Here is a 21,742-nt window from a genome sequence, read left to right as displayed (position 1 = left end):
TGTTTACTCCCATCTGAAGGCTGGGGGCATTTAGGATGTACTGTTTACTCCCATATGAAGGCCGGGGGCATTTAGGATGTACAGTTTACTCCCATCTGAAGGCTGGGGGCATTTAGGATGTATTTTACGGCGGACCGCTAAAATATCCTAATGATTATGATCACACTTCCTCAATTCAAATATTATGGCAACATTATACCAAAGATGGTTTTGAAACTTGGGAACGAAGCTCAAGTTATCAGTGTAGCCTGTTACTGCCTGGACATGTTGAAATATCTTCAAGCCTAGAAAAACAACTCCAGGCTTCTGTCATAACTGTGAATTTATTGGAAAAAAGTAAGAATTACAGGGGTCAGTTTGGAAAAACTAATCCCATCCCAGTCATCCTCTGGGATAATGAACATTCTAGAGTAATAATTACATAACCAACGTTCTCTAGTAATACTAGTCCCGTGCAAATAGTGCTTAACTATTCTACCTCATGTTATTCCATATCACCTTCTAACTAATCTACCCCATGTTATTCCATATTACCATCTCCTAACTATTCTACCTCATGTTATTCCATATCACCTTCTAACTATTCTACCCCATGTTATTCCATATTACCATCTCCTAACTATTCTACCCCATGTTATTCCATATCTCCTAACTATTCTACCTCATGTTATTCCATATCACCATCTCCTAACTATTCTACCCCATGTTATTCCATATCACCATCTCCTAACTATTCTACCCCATGTTATTCCATATCACCTAACTATTCTACCCCATGTTATTCCATATCACCATCTAACTAATCTACCCCATGTTATTCCATATTACCATCACCTAACTATTCTACCCCATGTTATTCCATATCACCATCTCCTAACTATTCTACCCCATGTTATTCCATATCACCTAACTATTCTACCCCATGTTATTCTATATCACCTAACTATTCTACCTCATGTTATTCCATATCTCCTAACTATTCTACCCCATGTTATTCTATATCACCCTTTCAGCCCCTAACATTGAAAATGTCAAACTAAATCACATATTTACAGATTGATTTGTACAGCGGTGTATCAAAGCACAATGATGCATTGCTTTCCTGAAATGCAAGGCACTTAAAAGATTTATCAGACTTTGGCAAGGAATTAACATACAGTAATCTACGGAATGATGAACCAGTCAGTTCTCGTGCCGTCATTTATATGGAATGTAAATACATGCACTCTGTGATGAATCACACAGCTGACAAACTGTCAGTACTCAATAGTCAGGGCAGGAACACCTCAACAGTTAATCAACGGCGGATTCTGTCAAAGGTGTAAGAAGCATCACAGTTTAAGCCCTTCATCAATATTATTATTGATCAGCTCCTTCTAAGGTCCAGGGTACTCAAACACTGCTGCAGCTCCCATCCCTGTTCCGATACACATGGACACCACGCCATAGGCCCTGGGGAACACAACATGGGTTATGGTAAGCAAGGCTAGGGGTGGGGATGAGACTACTTTCTAGACTATATAGTAGATCTAGGACAAGAGGAAATACGATTGAGGATTCGATGAGACTAGACATATCCTTACCTCCTGCCCCTGCGTTTGAGTTCGTTGAGCAGGGTGACAACCTGGCGGGCCCCGGTGCAGCCCAGAGGGTGACCCAGGGCGATGGCTCCTCCGTTAGGGTTCACCTTCTCCAGGGGGATCCCCAGCTTCTCTACGCAATACACAGCCTGGGACACACATAGTCAAAACAGTCAAACGTTTGGACAGACCTACTCATTCAAGGGTTTATCTTTACCTCCTCTCTAAGTTTATTTTACTCACTGCTTTAGCACACTCCGCCAACCCTGATGTCCTAGCCGTGTCTGAATCCTGGCTTAGAAAGGCCACCAAAAATTCAGAGGTTTCCAACTACAGCATTTTCCGTCAAGATAGAACTGCCAAAGGGGGAGGAGTTGCAATCTACTGCAGAGATAGCCTGCAGAGTTTTATCATACTATCCAGGTCTGTGCCCAAACAGTTCGAGCTTCTAATTAAAAAAATGTATCTCTCCAGAAATAAGTCTCTCACTGTTGCCGCCTGTTATAGACCCCCCTCAGCTCCCAGCTGTGCCCTGGACACCATATGTGAATTGATTGCCCCCTATCTTCAGAGTTCATTCTGTTAGGTGACCTAAATTGGGACATGCTTAACACCCCGGTCGTCCTACAATCTAAGCTAGATGCCCTCAATCTCACATAAATTATCAAGGAACCCACCAGGTACAACTCTAAATCCGTAAACATTGGCACCCTCATAGACATTATCCTGAACAATTTGCCCTCCAAATACACCTCTGCTGTCCTCCATAATTATCTTATTGACTTGACAATCAGCTAGCTGGCTTTTGCCTATTTATAAATTCTTTATTTAATCATTATTTGCTGAAGTTTGTTGCCCATTTAGAAATGATTTAATAAATCATTATTTATTGAAGTTCTTGTCTCTCGGGGAGGCAGGTAGCCTGGTGGGTAGGAGCGTTGGGCCAGTAACCGAAAGGTTGCTGGATCAAATCCCCGAGCTGACGAGGTAAACATCTGTCATTCTGCACCTGAGCAAGGCAGTAAACCCACTGTTCCCCGGGCGCCGACGACGTGGATGTCGATTAAGGCAGCCCCCCCTCACTTCTCTGATTCAGAGGTTGGGTTAAATGCGGAAGACACATTTCAGTTGAATGCATTCAGTTGTACAACTGACTAGGTATCGATTGATTGAACTGCATTGATTGATTCAAATGCAAAGAAAACACATTTTAGGATTGTTAATAGGTCCAAAAAGTTGGCTGAAAATACACTTGCACTTACGAGCTTAGATGGCTCTCGAATTAATCAGGTCTCTGCGTATAAATACTTAGGGATATGGCTGGGTGATAAACTGTCTTTTAAAATGCATGTTGACAAACTTTGTAACCGGTAAAAATCAAGCTAGGCTTTCTCTATAGAAACAGGACATGTTTGTCCTCTACAGATAGAAGACAAATTGTGCAAGCAACTTTTATGTCTGTTATAGATTATGGGGATATTATTTACATGCATGCTATAGATGGGGATATTATAGATGGGGATATTATAGATGGAGATATTATAGATGGAGATATTATAGATGGAGATATTATTTACATGCATGCTATAGATGGGGATATTATAGATGGGGATATTATAGATGGGGATATTATAGATGGAGATATTATAGATGGAGATATTATAGATTGAGATATTATTTACATGCATGCTATAGATGGGGATATTATAGATGGGGATATTATAGATGGAGATATTATAGATGGAGATATTATAGATGGAGATATTATTTACATGCATGCTATAGATGGGGATATTATAGATGGGGATATTATAGATGGGGATATTATAGATGGAGATATTATAGATGGAGATATTATAGATGGAGATATTATTTACATGCATGCTATAGATGGGGATATTATAGATGGGGATATTATAGATGGGGATATTATAGATGGAGATATTATTTACATGCATGCTATAGATGGGGATATTATAGATGGGGATATTATAGATGGGGATATTATCTACATGCTACGGCATCAACACTTAAATCGCTGGATGCTACTTATCATTGCGCACTTACGTTTATTACGGATGCTAGCTACAGAAGTCACCACTGTGTGTCACGTTCCTGACCTGTTTTCTTTGTTTTTTTTATGTGTTTAGTTGGTCAGGGCGTGAGTTGGGGTGGGTATTCTATGTTATGTGTTTCTATGTTGGTTAATGGGTTACCTGATATGGTTCTCAATTAGAGGCAGGTGTTTTACGTTTCCTCTGATTGAGAACCATATTAAGGTAGGTTGTTTCACATTGTTTGTTGTGGGTGGTTGTCTCCTGTGTCTGTGTTTGTAGCGCCACACGGGACTGTTTCGGTTTGTTTGTAGTCTGTACCTGTTCGTGCGTTCTTCGTGTATATGTAAGTTCTTATGTTCAGGTCGGTCTGTGTCGTTTGTTGTTTTGTAGTTTGTTAAAGTGTTTTCGTGTGTTTTCGTCTTTACTTTAATAAATTCATTATGTCATATAACAACGCTGCTCTTTGGTCCAATCCCTACTCCTCCTCTTCAAGCGAAGAGGAGGAGAACACCCGTTACAACTGTGTTTTATATCATAATGTGGGTTGGACTTCGTTGTCCGTGAGACGAGAACAACATGCTCTCGTGTTTGTCTATAAAGCACTTCTGAATAAACTACCTTCTTATTTATCATCAATATTAATCAATATCAATATTATAATTATAATTCCTAAAACCAGGTCTCAACATGGATTACACTTGAGGTCCCTGCGATCTCCACAGAGTTGGGTATGGCTGCCTTTTCCTGTTCCTGTTTTCCTCAACATGCATCTTGCTTATGGAATAGCCTGTTGACCAAACTTAAACTTGAGACTCTTGTCCCCCTGTCGCCCATTTGAAACATTTATTGGAGGATTTCTACTTTTGCATTGCTTGTAACGGCTTTGGGTAATGCAAGTTCTTGTGCTATTAGGGGAATAACCTACAGTTGAAGTTGGAAGTTTACATACACCTTAGCCAAATACATTTAAACTCAGTTTTTCACAATTCCTGACATTTAATCCTAGTAAAAACTCTGTCTTAGGTCATTTAGGATCACCACTTTATTTTAAGAATGTGAAATGTCAGACTAATAGTAGAGTGAATGATTTATTTCAGCTTTATTTCTTTCATCACATTCCCAGTGGGTCAGAAGTTTACATACACTCAATTATAATTTGGTAGCATTGCCTTTAAATTGTTTAACTTGGGTCAAACGTTGCTAATAGCCTTCCACAAGCTTCCCACAATAAGTTGGGTGAATTTTGGCCCATTCCTCCTGACAGAGCTGGTGTAACTGAGTCAGGTTGGTAGGCCTCCTTGCGCACACACGCTTTTTCAGTTCTGCCCACAAAGTTTCTATAGGATTGACGTCAGGGCTTTGTGATGGCCTCTCCAATACCTTGACTTTGTTGTCCTTTAGCCATTTTGCCACAACTTTGGAAGTATGCTTGGGGTCATTGTCCATTTGGAAGACCCATTTGCAACCAAGCTTTAACTTCCTGACTGATGTCTTGAGATGTTGCTTCAATATATCCACCTAATTTTCCATCCTCATGATGCCATCTATTTTGTGAAGTGCACCAGTCCCTCCTGCAGCAAAGCACCCCCACAACATGATGCTGCCACCCCCGTCCTTCACGGTTGGGATGATTTTTTGTGTTATCTGTGATCGTTTTGTTTCATCTTGTGTAATTTCTTATCATTGTACCTAAACTGTATGTGTAAACATGTATACGCAGGGCCCAGCTGTAAAAGAGACCTTGGTCTCAGTCTGTGTTCCTTGTTGAAATCAAGGTATAGTCATTTAACTCGGCAAGTCAGTTAAGAACAAATCCTTATTTACAATGACGGACTACATGGGAACAGTGGATTAACTGCCTTGTTCAGGGGTAGAACGACAGAATGATAATTATAACAGGTACGCTTGGATTGCGTCCTACCTGACAGGTCGCTCCTACCAGGTGGCGTGGCGAGAATCTGTCTCCGCACCACGTGCTCTCACCACTGGTGTCCCCCAGGGCTCTGTTCTAGGCCCTCTCCTATTCTCGCTATACACCAAGTCACTTGGCTCTGTCATATCCTCACATGGTCTCTCCTATCATTGCTATGCAGACGACACACAATTAATCTTCTCCTTTCCCCCCTCTGATAACCAGGTGGTGAATCGCATCTCTGCATGTCTGGCAGACATATCAGTGTGGATGACGGATCACCACCTCAAGCTGAACCTCGGCAAGACGGAGCTGCTCTTCCTCCCGGGGAAGGACTGCCCGTTCCATGATCTCGCCATCACGGTTGACAACTCCATTGTGTCCTCCTCCCAGAGTGCTAAGAACCTTGGCGTGATCCTGGACAACACCCTGTCGTTCTCAACTAACATCAAGGCGGTGACCCGTTCCTGTAGGTTCATGCTCTACAACATTCGCAGAGTACGACCCTGCCTCACGCAGGAAGCGGCGCAGGTCCTAATCCAGGCACTTGTCATCTCCCGTCTGGATTACTGCAACTCGCTGTTGGCTGGGCTCCCTGCCTGTGCCATTAAACCCCTACAACTCATCCAGAATGCCGCAGCCCGTCTGGTGTTCAACTTTCCCAAGTTCTCTCACGTCACCCCGCTCCTCCGCTCTCTCCACTGGCTTCCAGTTGAAGCTCGCATCCGTTACAAGACCATGGTGCTTGCCTACGGAGCTGTGAGGGGAACGGCACCTCCGTACCTTCAGGCTCTGATCAGGCCCTACACCCAAACAAGGGCACTGCGTTCATCCACCTCTGGCCTGCTCGCCTCCCTACCTCTGAGGAAGTACAGTTCCCGCTCAGCCCAGTCAAAACTGTTCGCTGCTCTGGCACCCCAATGGTGGAACAAACTCCCTCACGACGCCAGGTCAGCGGAGTCAATCACCACCTTCCGGAGACACCTGAAACCCCACCTCTTTAAGGAATACCTAGGATAGGATAAAGTAATCCTTCTAACCCCCCCCCCCCCCCTTAAAAGAGTTAGATGCACTATTGTAAAGTGGTTGTTCCACTGGATATCATAAGGTGAATGCACCAATTTGTAAGTCGCTCTGGATAAGAGCGTCTGCTAAATGACTTAAATGTAAATGTAAGGTATACCCCTTTCCTTTCATCATCATTGAACCTCTGCTAGGTAGCTAAATGCCAATGATGTGTTTAGCATAGCAATGTGGAATGAATAGAATGAGCGACTGGATCAAAACATGAGAATAGAATTAGAGACCAGCCTGTTGGTTAGCAACTTCAGAACCAACAACTGGCTTTTGCCCGAGACTATAAATTAAAATGACATTTTATAAAAAAATGTAGTTCGTCTTCCTTTCAATAGGTTGAAAACCGTTATTATAAAAGCAATAAGGCCCTTGAAACTTAGAGAGGAACAAGGCTGTCAGTCTGTGTCTGTCAGTCTGTGTCCAAAGTACTACTACTCTATACAGAGACTCACCTGGCTGGCGAACGCCTCGTTGATTTCAAACACATCAATATCAGCTACAGTCAGACCTGAGGAGATGACGGAGTTCGTTAAAAAACGTTTTAGCAGAACAGATAAATCAAAAGGTGTCCGGAATGCCAGAACCGCTACCACCCAGAACCACTACCACCCAGAACCACCCAGAACCGCTATGACCCAGAACCGCTACCACCCAGAACCGCTACCACCCAGAACCGCTACCACCCAGAACCGCTACCACCCAGAACCGCTACCACCCAGAACCACCCAGAACCGCTACCACCCAGAACCACCCAGAACCGCTACCACCCAGAACCACCCAGATCCACTACCACCCAGAACCGCTACCACCCAGAACCGCTACCACCCAGAACCTCTACCACCCAGAACCACCCAGAACCGCTACCACCCAGAACCGCTACCACCCAGAACCACTACCACCCAGAACCACCCAGAACCGCTACCACCCAGAACCGCTACCACCCAGAACGACCCAGAACCTCTACCACCCAGAACCGCTACCACCCAGAACCACCCAGATCCACTACCACCCAGAACCACTACCAGAACCACTACCACCCAGAACCTCTACCACCCAGAACCGCTACCACCCAGAACCACCCAGAACCGCTACCACCCAGAACCACTACCACCCAGAACCACCCAGAACCGCTACCACCCAGAACGACCCAGAACCTCTACCACCCAGAACCACTACCACCCAGAACCACCCAGATCCACTACCACCCAGAACCACTACCAGAACCACTACCACCCAGAACCACTACCACCCAGAACCGCTACCACCCAGAACCACCCAGAACCGCTACCACCCAGAACCAGCCAGATCCAGTATCACCCAGAACCACTACCAGAACCACTACCACCCAGAACCGCTACCACCCAGAACCTCTACCACCCAGAACCTCTACCACCCAGAACCACCCAGAACCGCTACCACCCAGAACCGCTACCACCCAGAACCACCCAGAACCACTACCACCCAGAACCACTACCACCCAGAACCACCCAGAACCGCTACCACCCAGAACGACCCAGAACCTCTACCACCCAGAACCGCTACCACCCAGAACCACCCAGAACCGCTACCACCCAGAACCACCCAGATCCACTACCACCCAGAACCACTACCAGAACCACTACCACCCAGAACCGCTATCACCCAGAACCACTACCACCCAGAACCACTACCACCCAGAACCACTACCACCCAGAACCACCCAGAACTAAATGTCATGTGCACTAACATATAGAAGACGTCCATGTGGACATAATCCAAGCTCTAAAGACCTGGAGTGGTCTGTACTCACCGGCCTGCCTCAGAGCAGCAGGGATGGCATAGGCTGGTCCGATACCCATGACGTCAGGGGGTACCCCCACCACAGCACTGGCCTTCAGCACCCCCAGGACTGGCAGAGACAGGGACTCCACCACGGACCTCCTGCCCACCAGCACCGCTGCTGCACCGTCACTCACCTGGCTGGAGTTACCTGGACCAGGGGAGAGGACCACATCAGCTGGGGCAGAGAGATGGGGAGTGTGTGTGTGTGTGTGTGTGTGTGTGTGTGTGTGTGTGTGTGTGTGTGTGTGTGTGTGTGTGTGTGTGATCTCCCCACCTGCGGTGGTACTGCCGTCAGGTTTGAAAGCCCCTCGGAGTTTGGTCAGCCCCGCCAGCGTGGTACCGGGCCGGATCCCATCGTCCTTGGTTACGGTAACCGTACGTTCAGAGCCGTCCTCGTCAACAAACTTTGTGGTTACTGGGCAGATCTCCTGGTCAAATATCCCCTGCTTCTGAGCCTGGCTGGCCCTGGGAGGAGGCTGAGAGTTAGAGGCTGTCTGGAAGAACAGGGCACTGAATACATCTCTAGTGCACTATAGGGCTCTGGTCAAAAGTAGTGCACTATAGGGCTCTGGTCAAAAGTAGTGCACTATAGGGCTCTGGTCAAAAGTAGTGCCCTATAGGGCTCTGGTCAAAAGTAGTGCACTATAGGGCTCTGGTCAAAAGTAGTGCACTATAGGGCTCTGGTCAAAAGTAGTGCACTATAGGGCTCTGGTCAAAAGTAGTGCACTATAGGGCTCTGGTCAAAAGTAGTGCACTATAGGGCTCTGGTCAAAAGTAGTGCACTATAGGGCTCTGGTCAAAAGTAGTGCACTATAGGGCTCTGGTCAAAAGTAGTGCACTATAGGGCTCTGGTCAAAAGTAGTGCACTATAGGGCTCTGGTCAAAAGTAGTGCACTATAGGGTGCCATTTGGGACGCACCCCATAACTACTGCTGGAGAGTGGATAACAGCTCCATGGTAATATTATATCAGTGGATAACAGCTCCATGTAATATTATATCAGAGTGGATAACAGCTCCATGGTAATATTATATCAGAGTGGATAACAGCTCCATGGTAATATTATATCAGAGTGGATAACAGCTCCATGGTAATATTATATCAGAGTGGATAACAGCTCCATGGTAATATTATATCAGAGTGGATAACAGCTCCATGGTAATATTATATCAGAGTGGATAACAGCTCCATGGTAATATTATATCAGAGTGGATAACAGCTCCATGGTAATATTATATCAGAGTGGATAACAGCTCCATGGTAATATTATATCAGAGGGGATAACAGCTCCATGGTAATATTATATCAGAGGGGATAACAGCTCCATGGTAATATTATATCAGAGTGGATAACAGCTCCATGGTAATATTATATCAGAGTGGATAACAGCTCCATGGTAATATTATATCAGAGGGGATAACAGCTCCATGGTAATATTATATCAGAGGGGATAACAGCTCCATGGTAATATTATATCAGAGGGGATAACAGCTCCATGGTAATATTATATCAGAGGGGATAACAGCTCCATGGTAATATTATAACAGAGTGGATAACAGCTCCATGGTAATATTATATCAGAGTGGATAACAGCTCCATGGTAATATTATAACAGAGGGGATAACAGCTCCATGGTAATATTATAACAGAGGGGATAACAGCTCCATGGTAATATTATATCAGAGGGGATAACAGCTCCATGGTAATATTATATCAGAGTGGATAACAGCTCCATGGTAATATTATATCAGAGGGGATAACAGCTCCATGGTAATATTATATCAGAGGGGATAACAGCTCCATGGTAATATTATATCAGAGGGGATAACAGCTCCATGGTAATATTATAACAGAGGGGATAACAGCTCCATGGTAATATTATATCAGAGGGGATAACAGATCCATGGTAATATTATATCAGAGGGGATAACAGCTCCATGGTAATATTATATCAGAGGGGATAACAGCTCCATGGTAATATTATATCAGAGGGGATAACAGCTCCATGGTAATATTATATCAGAGGGGATAACAGCTCCATGGTAATATTATATCAGAGGGGATAACAGCTCCATGGTAATATTATATCAGAGTGGATAACAGCTCCATGGTAATATTATATCAGAGTGGATAACAGCTCCATGGTAATATTATATCAGAGTGGATAACAGCTCCATGGTAATATTATATCAGAGGGGATAACAGCTCCATGGTAATATTATATCAGAGGGGATAACAGCTCCATGGTAATATTATAATTCTCTTACTTCTGCTGAGAGCTGAAGGCGAATGCATCCTGCTTCTCTCTGGAGACACCGAACCGCTCTGCCACATTCTCGGAGGTGATGCTGCCGCCGAAACACACAGATTATTATATGGTGACACACACCGCAGCCCGGGCACATTATCAACACAGACAACATGACACCACTGCAGTCAGTCCTACAGAGAGGTGCTCAATTGATATTCACAGTAGTAGTAGTACCATGTGGTACAGAGAGCAGTGACCGATCACAAGCACAACCCCTGTTACTATGGTTACCACTGTGTTCCACTGTGAGACTAATCTGAGTCAGAATAAATGCTGCATGGGGCTAAGGTCAGAAAAACTTTCTGTATTCTAACTGCTGATAATGTAATGTGTTCAGAGGAACAGGGGAATATTCTGTATTATAACTGATGCTAATGTACTGTGTTCAGAGGAACAGGGAAACCTTCTGTATTCTAACTGATGCTAATGTACTGTGTTCAGAGGAACAGGGGAATAACACACTGAGCTAGCATTAACTGGACACGTTGTTGCAAACTTACAATACCCAACCTCCATTTCAAGTTCTCTGTGAAACTTTCAAATCAGCCTTTGTCAACGACATTGCCGCTAGATTTGTAGATGCAAATCATATGGCATCATATAGCCTAGCCATAATTCATATAGCATCATCTGGCCTAGCCATAATTCACATAGCATCATATAGCCTAGCCATAATTCATATAGCATCATATAGCCTAGCCATAATTCATATAGTATCATCTGGCCTAGCCATAATTCATATAGCATCATATAGCCTAGCCATAATTCACATAGCATCATATAGCCTAGCCATAATTCACATAGCATCATATAGCCTAGCCATAATTCACATAGCATCATATAGCCTAGTCATAATTCACATAGCATCATATAACCTAGCCATAATTCACATAGCATCATATAGCCTAGCCATAATTCACATAGCATCATATAGCCTAGCCATAATTCACATAGCATCATATAGCCTAGCCATAATTCACATAGCATCATATAGCCTAGCCATAATTCACATAGCATCATATAGCCTAGCCATAATTCACATAGCATCATATAGCCTAGCCATAATTCACATAGCATCATATAGCCTAGCCATAATTCACATAGCATCATATAGCCTAGCCATAATTCACATAGCATCATATAGCCTAGCCATAATTCATATAAATGGTTATGCACAACCTTACCCCATAGGTATGACACAGTCTCTAGCCTTCTCGTAGTCCATAAGTCTGGAGCTCACATCGCCTGGTTCCCCAGCGTCCCGCAGAGACATGCTCTCCACTCTGGAGACAAGACAAAATAACAGTAGCCATTCAGGAACCTGGACTGTTTCGGCAGGTTATAGGTTCAACTTCTATACTGTTCAGGAACCTGGACTGTGTCGGCAGGTTATAGGTTCAACTTCTATACTGTTCAGGAACCTGGACTGTGTCGGCATGTTATAGGTTCAACTTCTATACTGTTCAGGAACCTGGACTGGGTCGGCAAGTTATAGGTTCAACTTCTATACTGTTTAGGAACCTGGACTGTTTCGGCAGGTTATAGGTTCAACTTCTATACTGTTTAGGAACCTGGACTGTTTCGGCAGGTTATAGGTTCAACTTCTATACTGTTCAGGAACCTGGACTGTGTCGGCAGGTTATAGGTTCAACTTCTATACTGTTCAGGAACCTGTACTTTATATTAAGAGTGAAATAGGATCCATTCTTCAGGCATACAAGGTTAAAACAGGAGACTATACTAACCCACAGGCCAGACCCATATCATATGACCCACTCCTGATGGCTCCTGGAACATAGAGAGAACACATGTTAACTAAATCAACTCTATCATGGTGGTGTGATAGTTCCTAAAGATGGAGTTTGTAGCCACAAATGAGGGCTGAAGAGTTCATCTAGTTACATAGGCCTACACACTGTAATATGTGGGATTATTACCTGCGATGTTGAACAGAGCCTGTAGTCCAGAGGAACACATCCTGTTGACGGTGTAGACAGGGACAGTCTCTGGGAACTCACTAGGAAAGCCATACATTCCTGGTTAAAACCATTCAGTGCCATTCTATTTGCCTGTGTGTCGTATCTAACAGTAAGGCAGACTCACCTGAGGAAGTGAGCCACTCTGGCCATGAGAGCACCTGCCCCAGGCTGCAGAACATTACCTAGAGGGCAGAAAAACATTAGTGCTAAAGTATACATTAAACATGACGTACAAACCCTTATCATATGTCTTCTATGAGGTAGGTAGCCATTGATTACTCACCCACACAGATGTCCCCTAGTCTCTCAGGTGACAGTCCCACATCTACCAGGACCGCTGTCATCACACAACTCAACAGCTCGTCTGGAGTGGTGTCCTGACAGACAGACAGACAGACCATTGAGTTACACATGGTTCATTCCACCTCACAAAGCAGAAGAGGATTTGACACCAACCATCTCAGATTGTTCTCAAATAGTTTCTGTAGTTAGAAACAGATACGATTACCATTTCTGAAACATTATTTTGTTGAAAGATTACACTTTGAGAAATTAAGCTAATTGATTGCACCCAAATTGTTTATAGGATTCATATAATATTCAATAACTATAGCAGCTAAAGTCTGATTTGGACCAAATCCCTTAACAATGATTAAGACATGGTCAGAAGCACCAATGGACCCTCCAAACCCCACATTAACCCCAACAGCCAGTACACAGTGTCAGTTCTCCATGTTTGACCAGCACTGCCCGGAGAACAGGGCTCCGGGCAGCCGAGCGGAAATGGAGGAAAACTCGCCTCCCTGCGGACCTGGCATCCTTTCACTCCCTCCTCTCTACATTTTCCTCTTCTGTCTCTGCTGCTAAAGCCACTTTCTACCACTCTAAATTCCAAGCATCTGCCTCTAACCCCAGGAAGCTCTTTGCCACTTTCTCCTCCCTCCTGAATCCTCCTCCCCCCCCCCCCCCCCTCCTCCCTCTCTGCAGATGACTTCGTCAACCATTTTGAAAAGAAGGTCGACGACATCCGATCCTCGTTTGCTAAGTCAAACGACACCGCTGGTTCTGCTCACACTGCCCCACCCTGTGCTCTGACCTCTTTCTCCCCTCTCTCTCCAGATGAAATCTCGCGTCTTGTGACGGCCGGCCGCCCAACAACCTGCCCGCTTGACCCTATCCCCTCCTCTCTTCTCCAGACCATTTCCGGAGACCTTCTCCCTTACCTCACCTCGCTCATCAACTCATCCCTGACCGCTGGCTACGTCCCTTCCGTCTTCAAGAGAGCGAGAGTTGCACCCCTTCTGAAAAAACCTACACTCGATCCCTCCGATGTCAACAACTACAGACCAGTATCCCTTCTTTCTTTTCTCTCCAAAACTCTTGAACGTGCCGTCCTTGGCCAGCTCTCCCGCTATCTCTCTCAGAATGACCTTCTTGATCCAAATCAGTCAGGTTTCAAGACTAGTCATTCAACTGAGACTGCTCTTCTCTGTATCACGGAGGCGCTCCGCACTGCTAAAGCTAACTCTCTCTCCTCTGCTCTCATCCTTCTAGACCTATCGGCTGCCTTCGATACTGTGAACCATCAGATCCTCCTCTCCACCCTCTCCGAGTTGGGCATCTCCGGCGCGGCCCACGCTTGGATTGCGTCCTACCTGACAGGTCGCTCCTACCAGGTGGCGTGGCGAGAATCTGTCTCCTCACCACGTGCTCTCACCACTGGTGTCCCCCAGGGCTCTGTTCTAGGCCCTCTCCTATTCTCGCTATACACCAAGTCACTTGGCTCTGTCATAACCTCACATGGTCTCTCCTATCATTGCTATGCAGACGACACACAACTAATCTTCTCCTTTCCCCCTTCTGATGACCAGGTGGCGAATCGCATCTCTGCATGTCTGGCAGACATATCAGTGTGGATGACGGATCACCACCTCAAGCTGAACCTCGGCAAGACGGAGCTGCTCTTCCTCCCGGGGAAGGACTGCCCGTTCCATGATCTCGCCATCACGGTTGACAACTCCATTGTGTCCTCCTCCCAGAGCGCTAAGAACCTTGGCGTGATCCTGGACAACACCCTGTCGTTCTCAACCAACATCAAGGCGGTGGCCCGTTCCTGTAGGTTCATGCTCTACAACATCCGCAGAGTACGACCCTGCCTCACACAGGAAGCGGCGCAGGTCCTAATCCAGGCACTTGTCATCTCCCGTCTGGATTACTGCAACTCGCTGTTGGCTGGGCTCCCTGCCTGTGCCATTAAACCCCTACAACTCATCCAGAACGCCGCAGCCCGTCTGGTGTTCAACCTTCCCAAGTTCTCTCACGTCACCCCGCTCCTCCGCTCTCTCCACTGGCTTCCAGTTGAAGCTCGCATCCGCTACAAGACCATGGTGCTTGCCTACGGAGCTGTGAGGGGAACGGCACCTCAGTACCTCCAGGCTCTGATCAGGCCCTACACCCAAACAAGGGCACTGCGTTCATCCACCTCTGGCCTGCTCGCCTCCCTACCACTGAGGAAGTACAGTTCCCGCTCAGCCCAGTCAAAACTGTTCGCTGCTCTGGCCCCCCAATGGTGGAACAAACTCCCTCACGACGCCAGGACAGCGGAGTCAATCACCACCTTCCGGAGACACCTGAAACCCCACCTCTTTAAGGAATACCTAGGATAGGATAAAGTAATCCTTCTCACTCCCCCCCCCCCTTAAAAGATTTAGATGCACTATTGTAAAGTGGCCGTTCCACTGGATGTCATAAGGTGAATGCACCAATTTGTAAGTCGCTCTGGATAAGAGCGTCTGCTAAATGACTTAAATGTAAATGCACTATAAAGCTGGGACGTGGAGCATTGTTTGTTCAACATACTGTTTGTATTCTCAGTGAATTTGGTGGTGGTTTTTTCCCCCGTTCAGATAAATTAGTCATTGAAGTGGTTAGGTTTTTGTCCAATCGCCTTGTGCTGGGGACAATAAAAGGTCACACTAAAATGTGCCGTTTTGTCACAACACAATGCCACAGATGTCAAGTTTTGAGGGAGCGGGAAATTGGCATGCTGACCGCAGGAATGTCCACCAGATCTGTTGCCAGAGAATTGTAATGTTCAATTCTCTACCATGAGCCGCATCCAACGTATTTTTCGAGAATTTGGCAGTACGCCCAACCGGGCCTCACAACCGCAGTCCACGTGTCTGGCGTTGTGTGGGCGAGCCGTTTACGGATGTCAACAGAGTGCCTCATGGTGGCGGCGGCGTTATGGTATGGGTAGGTATAAACGAACACAATTGCATTTTAACAATGGCAATTTGAATGCACAGAGATACAGTGACGAGATCCTGAGGCCCATTGCCGTTACATTCATCCGCCGCCACCACCTCATGTTTCAGCATGATAATGCACGGCCCCATGCCGCAAGGATCTGTATACAATATCTGAAGATGTCCCAGTTCTTCGATGGCCTGCATACTCACCAGGCATGCCACCCATTGAGCATGTTTGGGATGCTCTGGATCAACGTGTACGACAGCGTGTTCCAGTTCCCGCAACTTTGCACAGCCATTGAAGAGGGGGACAACATTCCACAGGCCACAATCAACAGCCTGATCATGAAAAGGTGATGTGACACGTTGCATGAGGCAAACGGTGGTTACAACAGATACTGACTGGTTTTCTGATCCAAGCCTCTGTAACGGATGTGAAATGGCTAGCTAGTTAGCGGGTACGCGCTACTAGCATTTCAATCAGTTACGTCACTTGCTCTGAGACTTAAGTAGGGTTTCCCCTTGCTCTGCAAGGGCCGTGGCCTTTGTGGAGCGATGGGTAACGATGCTTCGTGGGCTAGCTAGTTAGCGGGTACGCGCTACTAGCATTTCAATCAGTTACGTCACTTGCTCTGAGACTTAAGTAGGGTTTCCCCTTGCTCTGCAAGGGCCGCGGCTTTTGTGGAGCGATGGGTAACGACGCTTCGTGGGTGACCGTTGTCGATGTGTGCAGAGGGTCCCTGGTTCGCGCCCGTGTCGGGGCGAGGGGACGGACTAAAGTTATACTGTTACACCTCTACTTTATTTTGTATTCCCAGTCATATGAAATCCATAGATTAGTGTCTAAATAAATGTACTTCAATTTAAAATGGTTGAAATTGTTGCATGTTACGTTTATATTTTTGTTCAGTATAATAAGGCTTTAATGTTGTTTGGTTTATTATTTGAACAATCGCTGAGATTATTCAGTGCCTTCTTCATATGTCACACCTGCCAAGTGGATATGTTATCTTGGCAAAGGAGAAATGCTCACTAACAGGGATGTAAACAAATTTGTGCACAAAATTTGAGGGAAAAAAGCTTCTTGTGTGTCTGGAACATTTCTGGGATCTTTTATTTCAGCTCATGAAACATGGGACCAACACTTTACCTGTTGCGTTTATATTTAGTATTTTTGTTTATAAGTAATAACTAGTGATTCCAGGTTGTTGTTAAAATCAGTTGCGAGATGTGCTTTTTCTCTGTGACCAAAACATTTTAAAGCTGATATGGGAGTGAATACATTGAATCAACATATCAAACTGGGACGTTGTAAATTACACTGGCAAGTATAAGAACATTTGCATATTATTTAATTATAAATCTGATTATGTCACATGCCGATGTGGGAAGCTAACTTTAAAGTCACTTCAACTTCAAGATTGCCGTCTTGGTTTAGCTTGGCGTTAAATAAGCAGCCTATTTTGTATCGATAACCAAATATAATCTCAGCGCCTGTTCAAACAATTACCATTATGTAGCCTTATTAGAATCCCCCAAAAAATGATGGTTTAGAAGTGATAACATTATTCTATTTTGAAACGTGAAAACAGATCGACATGTGCTTCTTTTCTATGTGACAAAAATATGATGAATCTTTTTTTTTTGCTGATATGGGAGCGAATACATTGAATCAACATATCAAATCAGGATAATGTTGTAGGTTACACTGGCAAGTAGAATAATATTTGCCAGGGCATATTATTTAATTATAAATCTGATTATTTCACATGGAGATGTGGGAAGCAAAAAGGCTAGCTAGCTTGCAGTGTTAATCCAAATTGCTAGCAAGGGAAGACGAGGCAAGAAAGAGAAACTCCTCTTTTGCTTCCACTACAAATGAGAAGACAACAAGAAAACCTGTCGCCCCCTTGTGAATGTTGCTATATGGGAGTCTGGACCAGCAAAAAGAAAATCTGACTCCACCTAGCGCACGCCCATAGATCTACGCATGTGAAGGTGGTAGCGTCTCTAAATGTATTTGGTGTGTAAGAGAAGCAGAGATGAGAAAAACTTTACAGATGTCAACTAGATTGAAGCATTCATTCATGACATACGGGTTTATTTAGTCTTCTAGGTCAACAAGTAATGACCGAAGAAAAGCTGCATGCATCTAATTATAGACAAGTTGATTAACAAATAGTTAAAACGTCAGAAACCAGAAGCAGAAACATAGGCCTGTCAAGATGTTCCACCGTCTCTGACTGTACAGCACATGTTCTATATTAGCGGGTTACGGTCTGGACCTCTGAGTTTCACTTTATCACATATAGTCAGCGGTTGAAGATGGGTTATTAGAAATTGCAGGCGGGTGAACAAACAGCTCACACGCACATCACTAGTTGCTACATTCCAAATTATATTGGTGACTAGTTGCAGTGGTCGGTGACTAGTTCTAGTTGCAGTGGTCGGTGACTAGTTCTAGTTGCAGTGGTCGGTGACTAGTTGCAGTGGTCGGTGACTAGTTGCAGTGGTCGGTGACTAGTTCTAGTTGCAGTGGTCGGTGACTAGTTCTAGTTGCAGTGGTCGGTGACTAGTTGCAGTGGTCGGTGACTAGTTCTAGTTGCAGTGGTCGGTGACTAGTTGCAGTGGTCGGTGACTAGTTGCAGTGGTCGGTGACTAGTTGCAGTGGTCGGTGACTAGTTGCAGTGGTCGGTGACTAGTTGCAGTGGTCGGTGACTAGTTCTAGTTGCAGTGGTCGGTGACTAGTTGCAGTGGTCGGTGACTAGTTGCAGTGGTCGGTGACTAGTTGCAGTGGTCGGTGACAAGTTCTAGTTGCAGTGGTCAGTGACTAGTTGCAGTGGTTGGTGACTAGTTGCAGTGGTCGGTGACTAGTTGCAGTGGTCGGTGACTAGTTGCAGTGGTCGGTGTCTAGTTGCAGTGGTCGGTGACTAGTTGCAGTGGTCGGTGACTAGTTCTAGTTGCAGTGGTCGGTGACTAGTTGCAGTGGTCGGTGACTAGTTGCAGTGGTCGGTGACTAGTTGCAGTGGTCGGTGACTAGTTGCAGTGGTTGGTGACTAGTTCTAGTTGCAGTGGTCGGTGACTAGTTCTAGTTGCAGTGGTCGGTGACTAGTTGCAGTGGTCGGTGACTAGTTGCAGTGGTCGGTGACTAGTTGCAGTGGTCGGTGACTAGTTGCAGTGGTCGGTGACTAGTTTCAGTGGTCGGTGACTAGTTACAGTGGTCGGTGACTAGTTGCAGTGGTCGGTGACTAGTTGCAGTGGTCGGTGAAGTGGTCGGTGACTAGTTGCAGTGGTCGGTGACTAGTTCTAGTTGCAGTGGTCGGTGACTAGTTACAGTGGTCGGTGACTAGTTGCAGTGGTCGGTGACTAGTTGCAGTGGTCGGTGAAGTGGTCGGTGACTAGTTGCAGTGGTTGGTGTCTTAATGGTGCAGCTTGTTGTTGGTACATAACATATGTCTTTTCTGTTAAGCCATGCATGAATTTCAACTTTGTCAATGTTTTCATCATCTGTAATTATGAAGTGCTTTGAAACGCAGGTCATGACACCACCATTCCAGACACCCTAGACCCACTCCAATTCAAATACCGCCCCAACAGATCTACAGATGACGCAATCTCAATCGCACTCCACACTGCCATCTCCCACCTGGACAAGAGGGGAAATAACTATGTGAGAATGATGTTCTACAGCTCAGCGTTCAACAACATAGTCCCCACCAATCTCATCACCAAGCTTAGGACACTGGGTCTGTACACCACCCTCTACAACTGGATCCTTCCTAATGGGCCAACCCCAGGGGGTGAGGGTAGCCAAAAACACCTCTGCCACACTGACCCGCAACACAGGGGCCCCTCAGGGGTGTGTGCTTAGTCCCCTCCTGTACTCCCTGTTCACCTACAACTGCGTGGCCACGCATGACCAATACCGTCATCAAGTTTTCTGACGACACAGCGGTGGTAGGCCTGATCAACAACGCTGATGAGTCAGAGACTTAGCAGTAAGCCCAAGGAGCTCGTCGACAAGGCTGTAGTGGAGCGGGTCGAGAGCTTCAAGTTCCTTAGCATCCACAACACTAAGGACTTAGCGACTGTGCCGGTGTGTGGACCATGTTAAGAGGGCACGACAGTGCCTCTTCCACCGCAGAAGGCTGAAAAGATTTGGCATGTGACCTCGGACCCTCAAAGTTTTACAGGTGCACCAGAAAGCATCTTGACTGGCAGATTCACCGTTTGGTATGGCAAAGCGCTAGAGGGTGGTGCGGACAGCCCAGTATATCACTGGGGCCAAGCTCCCTTACATCCAAGATTGCTATCAGGCGGTGTCAGAGGAAAGTCACAAAAAATTGCCAAAGAAAACTGAGAATGGATCAACAACATTGCAGTTACTCCACAATACTAACCTAATTGATAGAGTGAAAAGACAGAATAACAAATATTCCAAAACATGCATCCTGTTTGCAACAAGGCACTAAAGTAATACTGCAAAAAATGGGGCAAAGAAATTAGCTTTATGTCCTGAATACGAATATATATATGTACATATTAATTATATATATATATATATATATATATTAATGTTTATGTTTTTTAAAGGATTTTGGAAATACTCCTGTATTTCCGCTGTTATAGGGTATTGTGTGTAGGTGGATGAGATTTCTTTATTTTTTTAATCCATTTTGAATTCAGGCTTTAACACAACAAAATGTGGAATAAGTCAGGAGTATGAATACTTTCTGAAGGTACTGTATGTCTAATGGAATGGATTCATGATCAAGGGCTATTGTCGCGTTCAAAACAACTGGGAACTCGGGAAAATACGAGGTCAAATCATGACGTCAGTGATCTTCAGCTCGGGAAGTCGGAGCTCTAGAAAGAGAAACGCGTTCCGGATGTGGAATTCCGAGTTGGATCAAATCAAATGTATTTATAAAGCCCTTCTTACATCAGCTGATATCTCAAAGTGCTGTACAGAAACCCAGCCTAAAACAGCAAGCAATGCAGGTGTAGAAGCACCATTCAAATCGATTTTTCCCAGTCTGAGCTTTTTCCCAGTTGTTTTGAAACGCGACGTTAGTCCTCCTTACCTTGAAAGATCCTCTTTTAGCCTTGCCGAAAGCAGTCCTCAGCCCGTGGACCACCACTATATCATCTGGACTGGCGGATAAAGCACTACATTCTACCCCGGAGACAAAAGGAACACTGTGGGATTTGAACGTGTTCGGTGGCGATAAATGACCAAAAACTACCTTTACTCTGTGCATTGTGGTGTTAAAATAAGTAAGTAAACTGATACTTGAAGCTAAACTATCCACAGATATTCAAACACAATCAAGCCCGTGCAGTGCACAAACACTGTCTATTCGCAAGCGTCTACGCAGGAATGGTGAGTTTGTTACAGTGTATCGTGTGGCTAGAGTTCGCCTCTTGCAACACTGGGAGCGTTCGACATTTCAGCCGACTTTAAAGGCAAGTCGAAGCTGAGTGATCTACAAGTCACCTTGCATCATAAATAACTTGTCAATGTTATTTGTAGATCAGTCAGTCATTTACAACGTTCCTATGATACATCACGGTGTTGATGCTCTCGAACACGGCCAATGTCTCCAGCCATTGAACTTTGGTTTCCACTAGTTATTACAGCCACAAAGTCCAAATTGGCTATCGTAAAAATTCATGAAAACAAAAATGTGCTTTTTGGTCTCAAATTGAGGTTAGGATTAGGCATAAGGTTAGCATGGTGGTTAAATTTAGGTA

General features: G+C 45.2%; 1 protein-coding gene across 2 annotated transcripts; it reads right to left on the bottom strand.

Moving 5' to 3' along the window:
- Window positions 1–304: 304 nt before the first annotated feature.
- Window positions 305–21,467, bottom strand: acaa1 (acetyl-CoA acyltransferase 1). 2 transcript variants are annotated; one of them, XM_071414052.1, is made up of 12 exons: window positions 21,073–21,467; window positions 13,021–13,114; window positions 12,862–12,919; window positions 12,696–12,775; window positions 12,504–12,546; window positions 11,943–12,041; window positions 10,715–10,795; window positions 8,722–8,912; window positions 8,416–8,595; window positions 7,079–7,134; window positions 1,584–1,729; window positions 305–1,452 (listed from the first exon to the last, which is right to left on the bottom strand). In XM_071414052.1, the coding sequence occupies exons 1-12, from the start codon at window positions 21,247–21,249 to the stop codon at window positions 1,377–1,379; spliced, it is 1,281 nt and encodes a 426-aa protein (XP_071270153.1). In that variant the 5' UTR covers window positions 21,250–21,467; the 3' UTR covers window positions 305–1,376. The 2 variants fall into 2 exon arrangements, 1 of the variants encoding a protein (XP_071270153.1); XR_011676510.1 differs by lacking the exon at window positions 7,079–7,134 and having other exon boundaries at window positions 1,313–1,452; window positions 21,073–21,412.
- Between the last annotated feature and the right edge of the window lie 275 nt (window positions 21,468–21,742).

The sequence above is a fragment of the Salvelinus alpinus genome, chromosome 8, assembly GCF_045679555.1.
Source record: "Salvelinus alpinus chromosome 8, SLU_Salpinus.1, whole genome shotgun sequence".
In the NCBI taxonomy this organism is placed as follows: Eukaryota; Metazoa; Chordata; class Actinopteri; order Salmoniformes; family Salmonidae; genus Salvelinus; species Salvelinus alpinus.
Note: the sequence above shows the minus strand (reverse complement) of the source record. Positions and strands in the feature narration are given on the sequence as shown.

Excerpts from the sequence above, each read along its gene's own strand:
- acaa1 (XM_071414052.1), bottom strand. The coding sequence starts at position 21,249 with ATGCACAGAGTAAAGGTAGTTTTTGGTCATTTATCGCCACCGAACACG. Across the intron at positions 13,115-21,072 it reads CTAAAAGAGGATCTTTCAAG|GACACCACTCCAGACGAGCT; the intron begins GTAAGGAGGACT and ends TCTGTCTGTCAG. Across the intron at positions 1,453-1,583 it reads CTCAAACGCAGGGGCAGGAG|GGCCTATGGCGTGGTGTCCA; the intron begins GTAAGGATATGT and ends TGTGTTCCCCAG.